Source organism: Nyctibius grandis, chromosome 3 (assembly GCF_013368605.1).
Source record: "Nyctibius grandis isolate bNycGra1 chromosome 3, bNycGra1.pri, whole genome shotgun sequence".
Lineage (NCBI taxonomy): Eukaryota > Metazoa > Chordata > Aves > Nyctibiiformes > Nyctibiidae > Nyctibius > Nyctibius grandis.
The window spans coordinates 68917192-68934822 of record NC_090660.1 but is presented as its reverse complement, the minus strand read 5'-3'; the positions used below and the strand labels follow the sequence as shown (position 1 = coordinate 68934822).

The following is a 17631-nucleotide window of genomic DNA, read 5'->3' as shown; positions in this document are numbered from 1 at the left end:
GGAGACAGGGGAGGTATTTATTCCAAAACAAGAGCAGGGTCGCCAGATAAATAAATACAATTAGTCTACAAGGAGGAATTCTGCAGCAATATTGCTGCTAATGCCTTCTACAGATTACTCTCTTTCAATTTGAAAAGCATACAGCTACCAGACACGGACAGAAACTCACTAAGTTAAGGTGTTTTTTCCAGAACGCAAAACCTCTGCTTCCTGACATTGCCAGCTACCCTCCACTAGCGAGTGTGTTTTTATTCCCCATTCCTGACTTTCCCCCCACACACCTGCCCTGTATGGACGAACCTTGAGGTGGTTTTCATTCAGCGCCTTTGTCTGAAACCTCTTTCTCTCCAACTAGGCCTACTTACTTTTCTACTGATTTACTTAACGAATAGAGAGCACACACACACACAGAGGGAGAAAAAAAAAAAAAGAAAACTCCAGTTGCAGGGCAACACCCACAGAAGGAGGTTGGCTGTGTTAGGAAAAATCAAGATCCGGCTATAGACCTCTTGAAACCTGATGAATGTATAAGAAAGGGACAAAAAAAAAAGAAGAGCTGAATATCTTTTGGGCACAAGTGGTCTGAGTCAGGTGCAGAGAGCACCCACCATCCCTGTGGGAAGGGGCCTGAAGATGCTGCCCTGCTAAAGCCATTGTTTAACTGGAGGGTGGCTGTTTCGGCAAGGTTAGAGAGGGTTTTAAAGATGTCACCCTGTCTTTTTGGTGAAGTGAGGAGCAAACCAGAACCGCCAAGGGCAGAGCAGATACGGATTCCAGAGAGTGAGTGGCCTCGGGTGCAGTGCCGGGAATGGGGTGGCAGTGGCAGACCCTGGTTCTGTGTGAAGGGTAGGGCACAACGAAGAGGCCAAGAGGCACCCCGGCGTGTGGCACACACTTGCAGCCTTCTCCACAGCCTCCACAGGCAGGTAGCGACCGCTTCCACTGCCTGACAGCCAGAAACCTGTCATGGAAAATACTTGCGAAAGTCCTTTTAATACCCGATTGTCATGGGCACTCATGGGGCGTGAGGAAGGTTTAATGATTTCAAAGGGCATACAGGCGAGATTTGGGTGTATATCATTTAGAATCAGAAAGTCAAGACATGCTCTATGGAACATAGGGATTGGACAGAGCTTCAGAAGATTTTGCTCCAAGTGCATAAACCTGCCACATTTTAGACATGTTAAAGAAGTTTCAGACAGTTATTCTTACAGGAAGGAAAAAAAAGAGGCTACAAAGCTGGATACACACAGGAAAATAATGCTCCTTAGATTTGAATCTGCAAAAGCTCTGTGCAAAGGGTTGTAGTAAGATATGCCTATATATTATCACCACACACTGTTTGGCACCCAGGTCTGCTATGCTGGCCAACCCTTTTTCCAAAACTTGTGTATTTATTTAGTACAATTTATTGTCAATCACTTTCGGTATTATAATGAAAAATAAGTAGAAGGTTTTTAACCTTCATCACGAACCCACTTACAGTTTCAAGTTCACTTCAGCTTGCAACTGTCCGACAAGTTGGGTTGAAGCAGAGGGGAGGGGAAAAAAACCTGCACCTAACTGAAAAATTACAGACTTCTCAAAAGCATAGTAATGATTTATTTCCAAAAAACAAACAAAATTATTTTCCTCCAGAAAGCCGTGAACATGTGCGAAAAGAGCAAAACGAATTTAATTTAATCCTGTAGGCTAAAACTGTATAATAAAAGGAAAACTTAACCAATACAAAACCATCATTATTTCATGAGTATTTCTTTACTGGGTTTATGTACCTATGCTTAGAAACACGTTATAAATTTTTCCAAAATAAAGTATCCAGAAGATATCTAATGTCCTTGTTATTCAGGAATACATTATTTTTCTCGTGTACCCGTGGAGGAGGAGTGAAGAGAGTGGCAAGGCGGGTGTTTTAGGTATACATCACAGAACCAAAGACTATTTGAAAAGTAAAATAGGAAGATTAAGAAACTAGAGGGTAGACTATTTTACAGAATACTAAGGATTTGAAAGCATTTTAATTCAAGACATACTAGTAGTATACAATTACATAGTCAATTTTTGCTAACAAAACTATGCTTGAAACTCACCGACCGAGGCAGCTTGCCTCTGGGTCTGTATACACTGTTTTATCTTTCACTGGTACAAACATAAGCCCCTTAAAATGTAATGTGAAAATGCACCCAATTTGATTTCCCGTCCTCATGGAAGACAGGTTAATCAGTGGGCAAGTCTGCCACTTCAGCCTCGGTCCCCTCCTCCCCAGAGCTCAGTTCCATAGCTTTATCTTAGGAAGCAAATGACCCCGATGACTGTTCCCCCCTTCCCCCGATTTAAGTAATAAACGTAATGAATTTATCAGTCCCATCCCACAGCTGGACTCAGTCCTCCCATCTAAATGAAAACGCCTTACTTTCCACGGAAGTTTAACTGCAGAGCACGTATTTGCCAATCACAAAGTTATTTCTATCTATAGTCGCGATGACATAGTCTAAGGAATCTCTTTAGGAAAGAAAAGGTAAGGGTCTTTGACGTACGGCTGGAGATGCTGCCGCGGTCAGGTACTAGAGCTCCTGGCTGTCCTCCCCCTTTAGAGGCTCGTGTCGAAATATTTCACCTACTTTGAACCCAGATTTACTGCTCTCGTTCTCCGCAGCGGAGATCCGGTAGTCCCCGCTGCCACCCCCTTCCCGGGCGCAGCAAGGGCAGCTACTGGGACACGAAAGACATTCTCTCCGGGGACGTGCTTTAACTAGCGCTTGCCCGGTCATTTCAGCAAGGCGCTAATTCTTAATGGCATCCAGTGTGCCCACAATTACATCAAAACCAGACCCAAACACTCCCCTACTTCGGTAAAACATTTCTTACAGTCTTTTTACAGTTCAAACATAAAATAGGTGGTCCCTTTATATTTTTTAATTTAGTCATATTAGTCAACCGTCTAAGAAACCACCAATAAAATTAAAAAAAATTTAAAGAACAGCATGGAGTAGACAGCTTCTCAGTGCTTACAGTTTTGTTTACAATTTGAGCAAAAGAGATGGAAGAAGACTATGTCTACAGAAAGGGGGACAGGACCTAAAGCTTAGTGCAAGAGCCATTAGCAAAAGTAGTTGAAAAAGCAATAATAATCGATTACAAAGGACGATAACATCTCTTTGAGAAGATATCAGCGACCAGTTTTATTATTTTCCCTTTATTTGTAAAAGTGCAAAATTATTCTGTACAAATCCAACATATAAAAACCATCACTCTGTACAACATCACAAAAGCATATAGATCTCTGACAAGATCTCAGAAATTGTATTCCACGTGTTTAACTAGTATCAGGATTCCACAGCAGGAACAGTTTTACATGTCACTGTCGGACAGCGATGGTCAGACCCGCAGGACAGCGAGACGGCACGTCGCCTTTTAAACCTCGAGCAGGTCACGGATACCCTGTCAGTTCTCAAGATTCAAATAAATTACATAAATAGGAGCGGGGCCGGGCGCCTCCCTGCCAGTCCGTGCCGTGCCCCCGAGCGAGTCCCTCACACGTCGGGGTAGCCGCAGTAGTACACGGCGGTGCTGGCGTCGGACACGGCCGAGGAGACGGGCCCCGCGCCCTCGGCCGCCGGGAGCCCCGCGGCGTCGTGGCCGGCGAAGGGCAGCCCCAGCTCGGGCTTGCAGGCGAAGCGCAGGTACTGCTCGAACTCGGTGCGGTCCACCTCGCCCAGCAGCTCCTCCTGCCCCAAGTGCTCCAGCTGCTCCCGGCACGGCACCGCCTCGGGCGGCGGCGACGGCTGCCCGACCGCCCCCGGCGGCAGCGGCGGCGGCAGCGGGGGACCGCGCCCCGGGCCCGGCGGCTGGCACGCCTGCCCGTAGTAGGCGTGCAGCGGCGCCGGGCAGCCCAGCAGCCCCTGCAGCGAGCCCCCCGGCCCCAGCGCCTCGCCGGGCGGCAGGTGCCGGCGCAGCGCGGCGCCCGCCGGGCTCTCGGCCGCCGCCGGCGGGTACTCGGCCGCCGGGTGCGGGGCGTAGCCGTAGGGCACCAGCGCGCACTCCTCCTGCAGCCCCGCCGCGAAGAACGGCGCCTCGCTCTCCGCCGCGTCCAGCGGCGACGGGTCCGGCGTCGGCAGGCTGTAGCCGTCGAAGGCGGCGCCCAGCGGCGGACAGTCCCGGTAGTGGCCCGCGCCCGCCGCCGCCGCCGCGTAGCCCTGCTCGCCGTAGGGCAGGCCCAGGCCCTCCACGCACATCCTGCCGCCGCCGGCGGCCTCGCTGCCCAGCCCGGGCCCCGCCGGCTCCGCCAGGCCGTGCTGCAGGAAGCCGCTCTCCACCCGCTTCAGGCGCTTCACCTGCTTCCGCCGCCGCGGCCGGTACTTGTAGTTGGGGTGGTCCTGCATGTGCTGCACCCGCAGCCGCTCCGCCTCCTCCACGAACGGACGCTTCTCCGCCAGCGACAGCGCCTTCCACGATTTACCTGCGCCCACCAGCACCGTCAGACCGGCCGCCCACCGCCGGGCGCCGCCGCCCGGCCCCGACGGCGCCGCCGCCCCCGCCCGCACCCCGGGCCCCGAGTCCCTCCCGCGCGCGGGCTCCGAGCCCTCGCACCTGCCCGCCGGCACCCCCGGCACAGCGAGACCCCCGGCCCGCCAGCCCACGGGTATCCCCGGCCCACGCCCGCAGCCCCGACCCCGGGAGACCCGCCCGGGCTCCTCGCTCTCGCGGAACCGCCCGCCGGCACCCCCCGCCCGCCGGGACCCCCCGCGCTCACCCAGCATCTTGCTGAGCTCGGCGTTGTGCAGGTCCGGGTTCTGCTGCGCCAGCCGCTTGCGCTCGTCCTTCGCCCACACCATGAAGGCGTTCATGGGCCGCCGGATCCGCGCCTCGCTCTTGCTCCGGCCGCCCGCCGCCCCCGACGGCGCCGCCTCGCCCTTCGCCTTCGCCTCGCCCAGCGGGCTCAGCGACTCTGCCCACGGGCAGGGGCCCACGGCCGGCATCATGATGGGCAGCGAGCACCGCCCCTGCGCCTGGTCCTCGCTGCTGGCGTAGCCCGCATCGGGGCTGCTCATCGCGGGATGCGCCGCCTCCGCCAAGGCCCGGAGCTGCGGCGGGGCCGCGGGACGGGCTCGGCACTCGGGCCCCGCTCGCTGCTGGCGGCTGCCGGCGCCCGGCCCTATTTGAGCTGCGGCGCGGCCAATGGGGCCGCGGGGGCGGGCGCGCCGCGGGCCGGTGGCGGCGGCTCCCGCTGCGGCGCGGGGCGGCCCCGGGGGCTCCTCCCGTGCGGCGCGGCCCGGCCCGGCACCTGAGCATGTCGCGGGGCCCAAGGCGGGTAGCGCTGCGCCCGCCCCCGTGGGATCCGGGGGGGTCGTTCCGTGTAACCAACAGCGTATCCGTAGGCGGCCCTCGGACTTCAGCCCTGATCCCCGCAGTGGCAGCGGAGACCGGCCCACCGCGGCCATGCGCTACCTGAATGTCACCAGGCAAGCCCGGCTAGAAATGGACAACCCCGACCGGAGGAGACACGAAAGCGGTGGAAGGGAAAGACTAGTTCCAGACGTACTTAGATACTCCGTAACACCCGAAGGGACACAGGGGGTTTCTTTTTAGGCAAACTTGGAAAGTAACTTGGGATGAATAAGCCAAATCATCGTCTCTACCTCACACTTCGGCTTCCATCCTTCCTACCTTGGCATACGTTGCCTAGTAAACCCATGGAAAATGTAAACTGCGTGGGAGAGTGGGATAGTGAATCCACAGAGAAGCCTATGAAATAGATCCTGTCCCACTTTTTCATACTTCGTAATAAAGTTATTCAGTATCTGCCAAAAGCGCAAATATTTATTGTATGTAGCATAAGCTGACTTAGTTATTGTTTAAGTTGAGCTTTTCAGTGCGTACTGCTTCTTGCATTGCCTTGTTCAGGATTTCTCTGATTTGCCTGAATAAATAAACTGTAAATACAGACAGATATTCGTAAAAAGTCCGTCACTTCAGAATAAATAGAAATAATTCTCTCTCGCTACCATTTATGTTCTTCTTTGGCATACAAACTAATGTAAAATACGGCGCTTTCACGGGCGCCCTGATTAATATTTGCATTGTTATGTGGTGCTATTAAATGCATCAATGCTTACTTGAGAAACCGCTGAGCTTTAAACTGAAGATCAAAGAGGTTTATTTGGTTAAGGACACCGTTGTTTGGGTAGCCACTTCGATCAAATAAACCAATATTGTAAGAATTCTCGCTGAAATTAAATGAATGAAGCCAGCATCACCATTCTGACATTGAATTTCCTGTTTCGTGCACCATAAAACCTGCTCCTTTACACTTGCCAGCCAGTAGATATTCTAAGAAGAAGGAAAACGCAGTGGCGAACGGTAGCTGCCCAGGGCTGACACCGGGGAGGAGAATTCTCGAGGCACTTCTGCGTTCGTGCTTTCTGCTCCCCTCTGTTTGTTAGAGATTATAAACAAGCGATAGATTTCCAGACTAATGGGATCCCGTATTTAGCCCTGTTGCGAGGAGCCGAAAACATTGCCAAAAGACTAGTGTCTGCCTAAAACCAAGCAAAGAGAAGGATTTAGGTTTTTTTTTTCCCCCGTTCAAATAGGCACACGTACTATTCCAAGACAACGAGATGCAGCGATTCAAACAGCTCTGCTTTTCTCCCTTATATCAGATGCTGTAAAAAGCAGCGGAGGCAAAAACAATGTTCCTACACCTATGTGTGTGTAAATTGATCTCATACTGGTATGTAATAACACTATTCTTGCAAAAGCGTAATGCATTTAAAATTCATTATAAAAGAAGTTAATCAGGACACACTCCGCGTGCAAAGCCGACAGTCACCGCGGAACTGGCGATAATAAACAGGAACGCTCCTTAGGAATTAAGTGCTTTTTGAATCGTTGTTAGTCCAACGCTTTCGGGACACTACCTTAGGGCGCACCTTTTTAAGGCCGGCGTGCCACTGACCTTCGTTTTACGGCTGAGGTTGTGACATTTCCCGACCCGACGTGCTAGGACTCAGAGCCCTTCATCCTAGGCCAGCTGCCCGAGGACAGGGCATGCACCGAAGCACAGCCGATACCTAGAGAAAATTCCGAATTAAACAGAATCCGAACCATGTCTGAAACAAACTCATGCAGGAGGAAAGTGTGCATATTTTTCCTTGCAGAGAACAGAATACTCAGGTCGGGGGAGAAAGCAAGATACCTTCCAAGCAAAACAAAAATCAAGAAGGCAACAATGCGCTGCCCTAACGAAGTTGGTGCATTTCCAGTGGTTCCCAGATCAGTTTCCAGCTCACCCCGTATTACGGACTCGGACCAAACTGACCGCCTAGGAGTTTAACACCCAGAAGAGAATATTACCTTTTTTTACCAGCCGACCTTGTTAAAACGCCAAACCGTCCCTTTTACTCTATATAGCAGAAACATTTTCGTGAGACAAGGGAGCAAATCCTGCAGGAGCTTGCACTGAAAAAGTTCAGCGAGTGGAGGGACTGCTTAGAAATACACTTTATAGCAATTTTGTGTCTGTCACTTCCAGCAGAAAGGAGAATGTTTTTCTATATAATGAACATGAGGTAATAAACTAAGCAAACCGCCTCTGACTTTGTTGGGGAGATGTGTGCAAACTGTTTCCACAGCTCATTGATCTGGGATCAAAGAAAAAAAAAGGTGTGTTTTGAATCTAAGCCGAGAAAGTAAAAGCTCCCTGGTTCGTACAGAAAATGTGGGCAGTTTGTGACCCTTTCAGTGCCCCTGGTGTCATAAATAGGTTGTCTCACCGCTTTTCTCGCTTTCTGTTTTGTCTGTTTAGGTATTTTTGAACCGTATCTTTAAAGCACACCGCACAGCACTGATTCTGACTCAAGTTGTGCTCTCAGCTTGTACCTCACTTCCCTGAAGCCCTTCGTAAAGAGCGTCTTCTGACGCTCCCGAAACCTTCGTGGTCGCACGACTCCTGGGGTCATTCGTTAACTTTCCCAACCTAACAATGCCGCCGAGAGTTCATCCTTCTGATTTATTGACCTTTTAAACCCGCCGGTACACAGCGCGGGGGCGCGGAGCGGGGATCCTCCGGCGAGAGATGTGTTTCTATTTCAGGTCCATTACAGAATGCGGTGTTGGAAGTGGTGCTCCCAGCGTTATCAGAGCCGACCACAAATGCCACATGAAAAGCAGCAAACATCCGGAGGGTTTCCTGCAAATTGAGCAGTTTCTCAAGACAAGAGCCTTTTTTTAACGTGTATTTAAAGGCAACACGCTTTGCCTCTCTAAAGAAGTTCAAAACCACTAAATGAAAGCAGCCCAGCCCGATAACGCTGCATAGTGCAAGAAATCTCCCCGAATGAAGACTTTTCGGGACTTTGGGGTAGGAAAGTGTGTGGATTAGAGAGGCCCTGGTCAGGAATGACCCACTATTGAAAGGAAAAAAAATCAAAACCACAAAATGAAAAATGGCCCTTTCAGAAACTCTATAACTATCGAAGCAACGTTAACTACTTTACAACAAAGTAATAGTCCCCAACATTTAAAAAGTTCCTGGTTCGCCTGGGTTAGTTTAATCTGCAAATTGCTTTCTAGCAAACGCACACAAACACCCAAACCCGCAAAAACTTGCTGCTCGTAACTGCACGCAGCACGCACAGCGGAGCCGCCTCCGTGGAAACACGTCCCATCGCCCTGGGCTTGGCAGCTGCGGGGGACAGACGACAGGCTAGGGGAACAGCACCGTCCCGCACGATAAGCTGCCTGCATCTGTGCGCGGCTGTTTTGGGGTGTGCTAAGCAGCGCTGTCCCCGCGTTTTAGGACTGAGGGCGTCCGGCGGGGAGAGAAGGACGTGCGCGACTCCCACTCCCAGGTAAGAGCGCTTTCGCCTCCCGGCGGACACGAGCGGGGTCCCCCAGCCCCGGGCAGCCGCCTGGCTGCGAGGCGCCCCCCCGAACGGCGTCCAGCGGACCCGGGGCCGGGCCGGAGGCAGCGCGGCCCCCGCCCCCGCGGCCCGCCGCCTCCCCGCGCCCTGCCCCGCAGGCTGCCCGCTCGGCCCCCTCCCCCGGGGCTGCCCCGGCGGCGGCCCACTTTCCCGCAGCCCTCTCTGGAGGAGTTGAGGTGCGGGGGAGAGCCTCCACCGCGCCTTCTCCTAGGAAGGAGTTAACTCCGCCGCCGACGGGACTGCTTGGGCTTGGCTTTAATGTGGCTGTAACGCCTTCCCTACCCCCGTCTGAAGGCATAAATCAAATGTATGGGGATCAACGGGAAATGACATGTTTAACCGACACGAGCGCCGGGTACTTCTGTAGTATCTATTCCAGACAGATAGTACGTGGACCCAAATTCCAATAAAGTCAATGGCAAATGCTACTCAGTTTAAATGACATTAAAAGGAAGGCTAGAAATGGCACTTTCCTCAAAAAAAACCCCAAACCTCGTAATCTAGATCCAAGGTTTATCACCCATTATATTCACAAATTCATCTACTCTTTTAATATAAAGATTAATTAATGAGACTAAGATCACAGACCTGTTGAGCTTTTCTCTGTAAAATAAATTGACAACAGTTTGATTACATAAGGAGTTCCCAACTTCATTTGGTAGGATCACAAAGCAGTACAATAGTTGGGGCCAGGAAGAATCCCCCTACATTTGAATTTCCAAGAACAGAAATCCTTTTAGTTTTTATGCTTAAGTACATACAAGTCATAAAAAAAAAAAAAAAAAAAGAATGCTTTATACAATGCTGGAGCCACTCCAAAAGATCAGTGGATCTGAACTGAACTAAACAATTTGGCCTAGCCTCTGTTTGTATTCGTGCTGGTTTTATGTCAGCGGAGCTACTGCAAACTTGTACTAACGTAAGATTTATTCTGACATGCTAGATGCTAAAGTAATGGCTTAGTGAAGGACAAGTCACAGAACTGTACGATTAAAAAGCTGACCCCAGTTACACTGGAGTGAAATAAATGTCTTCGTTGGCATCACCCAGCTCCCTAAGTGTCCTTAATGAGGCTGGAAGAATGAACGTCATAAGATATTCTCTAGAAGGTGGGCTATGCTACTATATATAATGCTACTGTAGTTGTGTAGTGTATATTTATATATTGTGTTCTTTAGTAGGTAGCAATACTTCACAGTAATTTCAAAGTGTAAAGTTCTTTCTCTTTAGCCAGAATAAAATTATTACATTATGTAAACGAGAAAGCAGCTGGGCCTGGAGCTGGGCAGTTACTGTTCCATCATGCCAATTGCTTATGGTCACAGAAGAGATGATCTGGGATTTTAGCATATGGAACCAATCCTATGCTAGCAGTTTAGCAGAAGTATGTTAGTGACACTAACAAAATTATTAAATGACAATGACTAAATCCAAACACCAACAGCTTGCCATCTGCAGTTCTGATCGATCAGCAGTGATGAACACGTAAGATCAGACAGAAATTAAGAATGGATTTAAACCCTCAACAACACTAAAGCTGAATAAAACCTTGTTTCAAGATGGACAATGTGATACACTTATTTTTCAGAAAAAAAGTCACTGCCATCCTTTCCTTCCTTGATCAGTGGTAATGTTGTTAAAAAATACCTGTTGTTACATGACCAAAAAGGGCATTTTTTATAACCAAGACATATGAATACAAAACTTGAGGCTGTTTTTGCAAATCAGAATATCAAATTGTTTAAGGTTGTAATTTTAAAATTCACCCAGTGGAAATGCTCTGGATTTTCACTGTGTCTTTGCAATTACATTCAGTGATTAAGTCCACTACATCTGACATTTGTCTAGATAAACAAACTACAAAAGGAAAAAAATTGGGCAGTTAGAAGGTTCAGGTAATGAATTTGGTTTCACTTCTTGATAGCTGCAAGTGTTCAGTTTTCTGATACTTATGTTCCTTGATTACTCTTAATACACAAATCAAATTTTATTTTTAATATTATTTATTTTTAATATTATTTTATTATTTTAATATTAATTAAGATTCCAATAATGTTCTGTTGAAACATGATATAAAGTCGTAGATAAGAAAAAGACACACACTTTTCAAGACGCACACCTTTCAAATCCAAAGCAGTCCATCTGATCATGTTTCTAACACTATTTAACAAACTTGTAGCGCTTACAGTGGCAGACATCTACTTCTTTTACAGGGCACGATGAAGTCTAAAAATTCTCTGCCTAGAATCCATTAACAGTCAATGTTCTGAACACCTTTGACTTCCACTGAGCAGTGAGAGAGAAGGGAACTCAACCCCTCGTGGGATCATGCCTGACACAGCTAGCAACTTTAAATAAAAAAGACAACTAAGCTGCAAAACCCTCCAAGCTAAGTTGAGCAATCAATTTTTTTTCTTCCAATCATTATTACTTGGGCTTGAGATATGTTTAGAATTATCTAGCTGCAGTTCAGCAGTCACACCTATTTTGCTTGCGTGGCCTATTTCTGTTTGAATAAAACCCAAGAACCAAAAGTCCCTTTTCCTCCTCCTTTGTCCCCTTAACATCACCTTTTTATCTTCGCAACACCCTTTGAAGGGTATTTACTGAAAGGATGAGACAGCAGTTATCACACAGAACTGAAAACTTAAAAAAAAAAACCAAACCAAAAACGACCCAGGAATTTCAATAAACCTACACTGAAGCTAGATCAAGAAGTAGAGATCCTCACTCCTACTGCAAACAACCTGCAAGATCTAAGGCAATTTCTACCCAGCTATCTCCAGTTTATCATTTCCATTAAGATACAATGCCTGTTTAACTGGGCTCTAGATGTAAACGTTGCTAGAACATTTAATTTAGAAACCTTATTTCAATGATAAATTTAATGACCTTTTCTGCTTTTAAAAATTCAGTCAAACCTTCTTTAGGAGACAGTTTATGTAGTACCCAGATGTACTGTGTTGGCAGCCGTCTACCATTAAAGCCTGGAGATGTTTGAATTAATGAAGCAAGGTGGATGACTACAGAGCTTTAGTTCTGGGTTTACATGTGTATAAAAATACTTGCTACAAAAAAAAGTCTATTTGTGCTTTTTTGGTTCAGACCAGCATCCTGCAAAAAGTAAACGTATTAAGTCGCTCAGCACAGGATAAAGTGAAAAATGCCTGAGAAATATTAACCAAGTACACCAGGGATTTACTAAGGCCAGAGTTAGAACTGGAGCACACCAAAGTTATCTTACACAACTGTAACACCTAACTTTCCATAGGCATCTGTTCCCAGCAGTCAGTTTCCTAGCCTTCCTTCCCAGGTAGCAAAAAAATTGCACGATTTACTATTGCAAGACCTATGCCACTTCAGGAAATGAAGTTGACAAGGTTGACAGTTGCTAGCAACACTTTATATGCCAGTGTGTATGGGTGCTCAAGTGCTGTCACAGTCCGTTTAAAAACAAAATCTAAACTAAGACAAGTCAAAACACCTAGGTGGTTCAGTTGACAACCACTCAACCACTCACCAGAGGGAGCCCATTTTCCCCAAAAGCCAACATCTGTAGTACAGCCAACCTTCTACCTGCTGGGGCCTCAGAACTACCCCCCGAAAACTCTACAGCTGCTGGGAGGAGCAGCTGCCAGCTAAGGGAGCCACACAGACATACCGTGAGCAGAAAAGTACAGAGGTGTAAAGGATTACGTAGCTGCTTGATCAGTACTTTCTGCAGCACAAAAGGTACTTCAGTGAAGATGATGCTACTTTTGCCTTTCAAACGGAACATTTCTGAGGGAAACCAGTCATATATCTGCAGCATGTCACTGACAGATGTAAACATTTTACATTGTCCTAGGTAGCCTTCTCATTACTGTTTGCTATACCGTACGTGTGATATATTGCCATCGAATACTTTAAGCTGGGTTCTTGCAAGAAAAGTATTACTTTTTCAATAGAAAAATAAAAACTTTTCAAAGAAAGACACTTCTCACTTTATCTTTCCTCAAGGGGAAGAACTAGCCTTCTAATGTATTAGTAATTCTCACACATTCTTTAAAGTCCAACTGAAAAACTTTAGTAATCTAACTTGCACTGCAACTAAGCAGAGAAAAAAGTCTGAGCTCATAGCCAGCACTAGAACATGTCCTGTTCAGGAAGGACCTGCAGCTCCTTCCAGGGCTAGATTGTGTGTGCACGATCAATGTTTGGAACAGGTCATAATATAGAGGCTTCTTGGCACCTTTCAGAACCCAACAGAGATGCAGAGGTTGGGGTTTTTTTGGCTTTTTTTTTTTTTGTGTGTGTGTGTGTGTTTTTTTAAATCTCAGGCCAGCTAAACACAAGATCCATTTAGCAGTAAAGCTGCCCTGCTGCCTATCTAAACAGGAAACCCTTGCTAGTGAAGACATAGTTGCATCAGCAAGCATGTGTTTCTGGCACTGGAAAATTACCTACAGTTGCATACCTCCTGGTATCTATCCTTTCTTTCCTTCAGTATCACAAAATATTATTAAGTTACTACTTTGCTTCTCTGTTCTTCACATGCTTGTTTCTTAATTACTGATTAATACATTTCCTCAGCATTTTTCTTTTCACAGATACTCCTAGCCAGTAGTCAGTAGATGTCACAGCACAGACCTGAACTACTGATATGTAAAAATCAAGCCACATTGATTATCTTCTTTCCATAAAAAGCAAATCTATTGATGCAATCAGTTTTTATTTGGGGGGGGAGGGGGAGGATTTTTAAATCTTCTTTTCAGGTTTGCAACTATGCAGTCACACATTTTTTGCCGCTTGTCAGACTAATTCAATAGCAAAATCCAAGCAATAAAGATTCAGTCCGGGTAAGTAATAGTTGTAGCTAAGTTGGTAATGAATAGTTGTATGAATGATTTCAAACTAATTCTTAGGATTTTTCTTTGCAGCCTGTAGCTTCAGAAACATTCTGAAATACAGTCAACTCATTTTCTTTAAATACGTGATTACAGAACTAAGGCTGGATACATCACCTGTCTTTGGAAGGGTTCCATTTTCATGGGGACTCACTGGCCCGTCAACTTTCCCTAACCAGATACAGAACCTTAACACAGCCCTGGCTAGACACTAGCCTATCAGAACTTTGCTTTACAGAAGCACCAAATTAATCTGAAATTGAAACAAGAAGATAAGATAAAGTTATTCAGTTACTAAATTACATATAGGCATGAGTATGGAATCTGGAGAATCCCTTTGACAGAAGCATACAGGGTTTATATTTGTGTCTCAAGAGAACGCTTACTGTTAAGCACACAAAATGGTGAAATATTCAATAGGTATTATTCCACTAAACAGTTAAGTTACAGAACATTTGATAGTATGCTTATTGATTTTATGCATGTGTTCATAAACTACAGCCTTTTATGTCATTTATGTCAGCATGAAATTTCAAATTTCACATTTCAAAATTTCCTTAAACAAAAACAACCACTGCTGCTCATAGTTACCTGCAACTGGTTAGTAAACATGCATTATCATTTTCTTCTTCAAAGAAAAAAACTATTCAAAGCTATTTTTTCCTTTGCTAGAGATTTTCAATGAAATAGAAATTTAAGAAGTCTCTATTTGAAAACTAGTAGATTGTGATACGCGTTCAGATGCCGTCCCAAACAGAAGCAGAAGATTACCTGACAGCCCTTGCAGAAATACTTTCTCAGCTTACTACATGTGTATTTGCACAGGTTGAGTTTATTGGATTAAAACCATAGCGATAAGAAGAGGTATATGACACATTTCTTCTTATAGTGCTACAATTCAAAACTAATAGTCTTGCAGCAGTGAGTGATTAGACAGCTGCAATGGCACTGCTTACAAAAACCTTAAATAACATGTAATACTAAAGTATATAGTTGCCTAAGATGTATACTTAATTAGGATTAAAAAACATTATTATAAAGATTAGAGACACAAATTGATGATTACTGGCTGCTTTTACAAAGCACAGATTATTATTCATATTTACCCACATACGAAGAAGTTATAGGTTCACATATATTGATTGTGATTTCATCCACAGAATAGCCATACGTTACAGTCATTGTTTATACAGGTGTAGGTCAAAATCTATGCTGCAATACTGAAATAAGAGGTGAGTACAAAGACCTATATGTATGACAGAATATGATAGCAAATATTGTGAATAAATTACTTTTTCAGCTCTGTAAATTTCAATGATATATCTTAGTAAATAACTTAGTTAAATATATTTTTATGGAAAGATTTTAAATAATAATGTGAACTAAATACAATACATGGCACCAGAAGTAATTTGGACGTATCACTGAGAAGATCACAAAGTGTTCAAGGTTGTGTTTTAAATTTCTAGCCAGAATCAATAAATCTATTCTAGTTACTTTACAGCATGATACATTCACTAGGGGAAGTTTTCTTTCAAGAACCAATTGTTATCCACTGCTTTGTTAAAAATAATTTAAAGCTAACCAGCTTGAATCTTAGAAGAAGGGTTGGATGCAATGTTAATAGTATTGAGACAATTTTCCAGAAAGTAAAGAATTCTAAATCAATTGTATAAATTCTACAACAACAAATTATTAAAAAAACAAAGTTCTCAATCCAAAGTGTTTAACCACCTTTTTGGGTAAATTTAAGAGGAGAAGCTCTGACCACACCCCAGTTCCATGGAATAAGTGCACATCTAAACCAAAGAGTGGCCTTGGAAGGAAGAAGTTGAGAACTACAATTTCAGAAGATTCTGAAGGGTACACAATTGAGACAGCACACCAAGATTTAGAAGTAGCTGCAGCTTCAGCCCTTTGTCACAAGCTAAACTGGGCATTATCTTGAACAGCCATTGTATCAAGAACTGAAGGAAGACAGTAAAGGGATATAGCACTACTTGAGACTTCCTATGTGACTGCAACACTAGGTGATCAACTAACTAAAAGTCATGTTTACCAGGCCTCTACCTACTGCTCTTACCTTGTGATTGAGTACATTCTGAAAAAAAAAATTCATACTTTTTCCAAACCCAGCTTTTGTATATCATCTCACTACAAACAGCATTTATATGCTATTTTTCATCTAATAAACCTTTTACAAATGTATGTTAATATTACTAACACTGTTCTGGACCTTTGGGAGCTCAGGAAAAACAGATGTTCTAACTAACCTGTCTAAAGTTGCAGCAGGGCAGAAAAAGGCCATGGATCATGTGCCTCTCCCTTTCCTCTCTCCGGTTTTGAATGCAGTTCCATGCTGAACCTGAAAATACTGGTCTCAGACTCCCTTTCTCCCATGTTCCTGCTAAAACTCCAGAGGAATCAGAGCATCATTAGGACAGAGCACATTAGGCAGATGTGCCTTTGGTAGGATGACTAGCCAAGGATTAGCAATAACAGACTCATTACAGTCAATTGGGAAAAGGGTAAATCAATGGTCCAAAAGAGAATAAGTAGTGAGGAACCCAAGGCAAATTTAAACCTTCACTTCTACTGTGCATTCTGTGAGCTATTCTGGAATTGCAGCTTAACTCCCCTTTCTTCTACGCTTAATCACGTTTTTCCACATTGATCTTAGAAAATTGTAAAGTGGCAAATCATACAGAGAGAACAAAAATGGCTATATTTGTATATAAATCAGCACTTATTGTATAGTACACATGACTACATAACCAATACTAGTGTGCCTGATTTTTTTCATTATTTTCACTACAAAAAGCACAATCGCAAGCTGAAGTTTGATTTTAAATGCATACCAACGTATCTGACTACAAGAAAAGCAAACGAGCAAATAATGAACAGTCAACTGACTTTTTATTGTTAGTCTACTAATAAATAAGTGAATGAATCAGGTCTAATTATTCCTTTATAAATTCTATTTGATGCCAAATTATACAAGATACAAAACTGTCTGGAAAAACATTAAGAAATACTGAAAAATTAATTTATACATCTAAACTCTCAAATTTGGATAATACAAAAAAATCTTGGCCATTTGATAAGAAAACATTCCTACATTTTTATAAAAATAAAGTTATTGATACTGCTGATTAAGTATAGGTCAAATTACAATTTGGATAGTTTGACTCACTATAGTTTTGTTTACACAGTGATTTCATACTGCTTAATTTCAGTCTCTTAGCTTACGGATTTGAGATAGTTTATTAAAGATAATTAGAAAGAATCCCCTGGAAAAAAATGCTGTATTTTTTTAGTTTGCATTTTTAAACTCTGGGTAGTGCCACTTGTGAATTATTAAACTACAATACCCCCCTCCAAGCAACAACAACATTTTTGTGATAAGGATTCCTTTATATACAATTTGCATAGAGATTTTGAATTCTTCAGGATAAGGTCCTCTATAAATATGTATAGTCATTAGAGATACACATGTTTCTTGCACTAAGTTTCACAGATGTCTTTTTCTTTTGGTAGTAATATTTACACAGAGAAGAATTTCCACAGTAATTTTTTCATAAATATTTTCTTTGTAAAATGAAAATCAGAGATTTTTTATCAATGGTTCATTATCAAAATGGAAGGACAAATAGACTGGAGTTTTATATGGATCAACCAATAGTAAAAATAAACTTTTTGCTAAGCTGACTGATAGAAGAGGGCATATATTTATTAAACTTGCAAACTTCCAGCGAATGAGGAGGGGCATCAAGGAGTTTCAAGAACAAGACTGTCATTAAAATTATCTTGGAAAATTACAC

At 44.5% G+C, this 17631-nt stretch overlaps 1 protein-coding gene across 1 annotated transcript; it reads right to left on the bottom strand.

Moving 5' to 3' along the window:
* Positions 1-3157: 3157 nt before the first annotated feature.
* Positions 3158-5119, bottom strand: LOC137661007 (transcription factor SOX-17-like). Its single transcript, XM_068396288.1, has 2 exons — positions 4754-5119; positions 3158-4459 (listed from the first exon to the last, which is right to left on the bottom strand). Exons 1-2 carry the CDS (start codon positions 5049-5051, stop codon positions 3534-3536), a joined length of 1224 nt encoding a protein of 407 aa, XP_068252389.1. The 5' UTR covers positions 5052-5119; the 3' UTR covers positions 3158-3533.
* Positions 5120-17631: the final 12512 nt, after the last annotated feature.

Bases quoted from the DNA above. Each gene is read 5' to 3' on its own strand.
- LOC137661007 (XM_068396288.1), bottom strand. From the start codon at position 5,051: ATGAGCAGCCCCGATGCGGGCTACGCCAGCAGCGAGGACCAGGCGCAG. The intron at 4,460-4,753 runs GTGAGCGCGGGG...TGGTGGGCGCAG, and splicing joins CGAGCTCAGCAAGATGCTGG to GTAAATCGTGGAAGGCGCTG.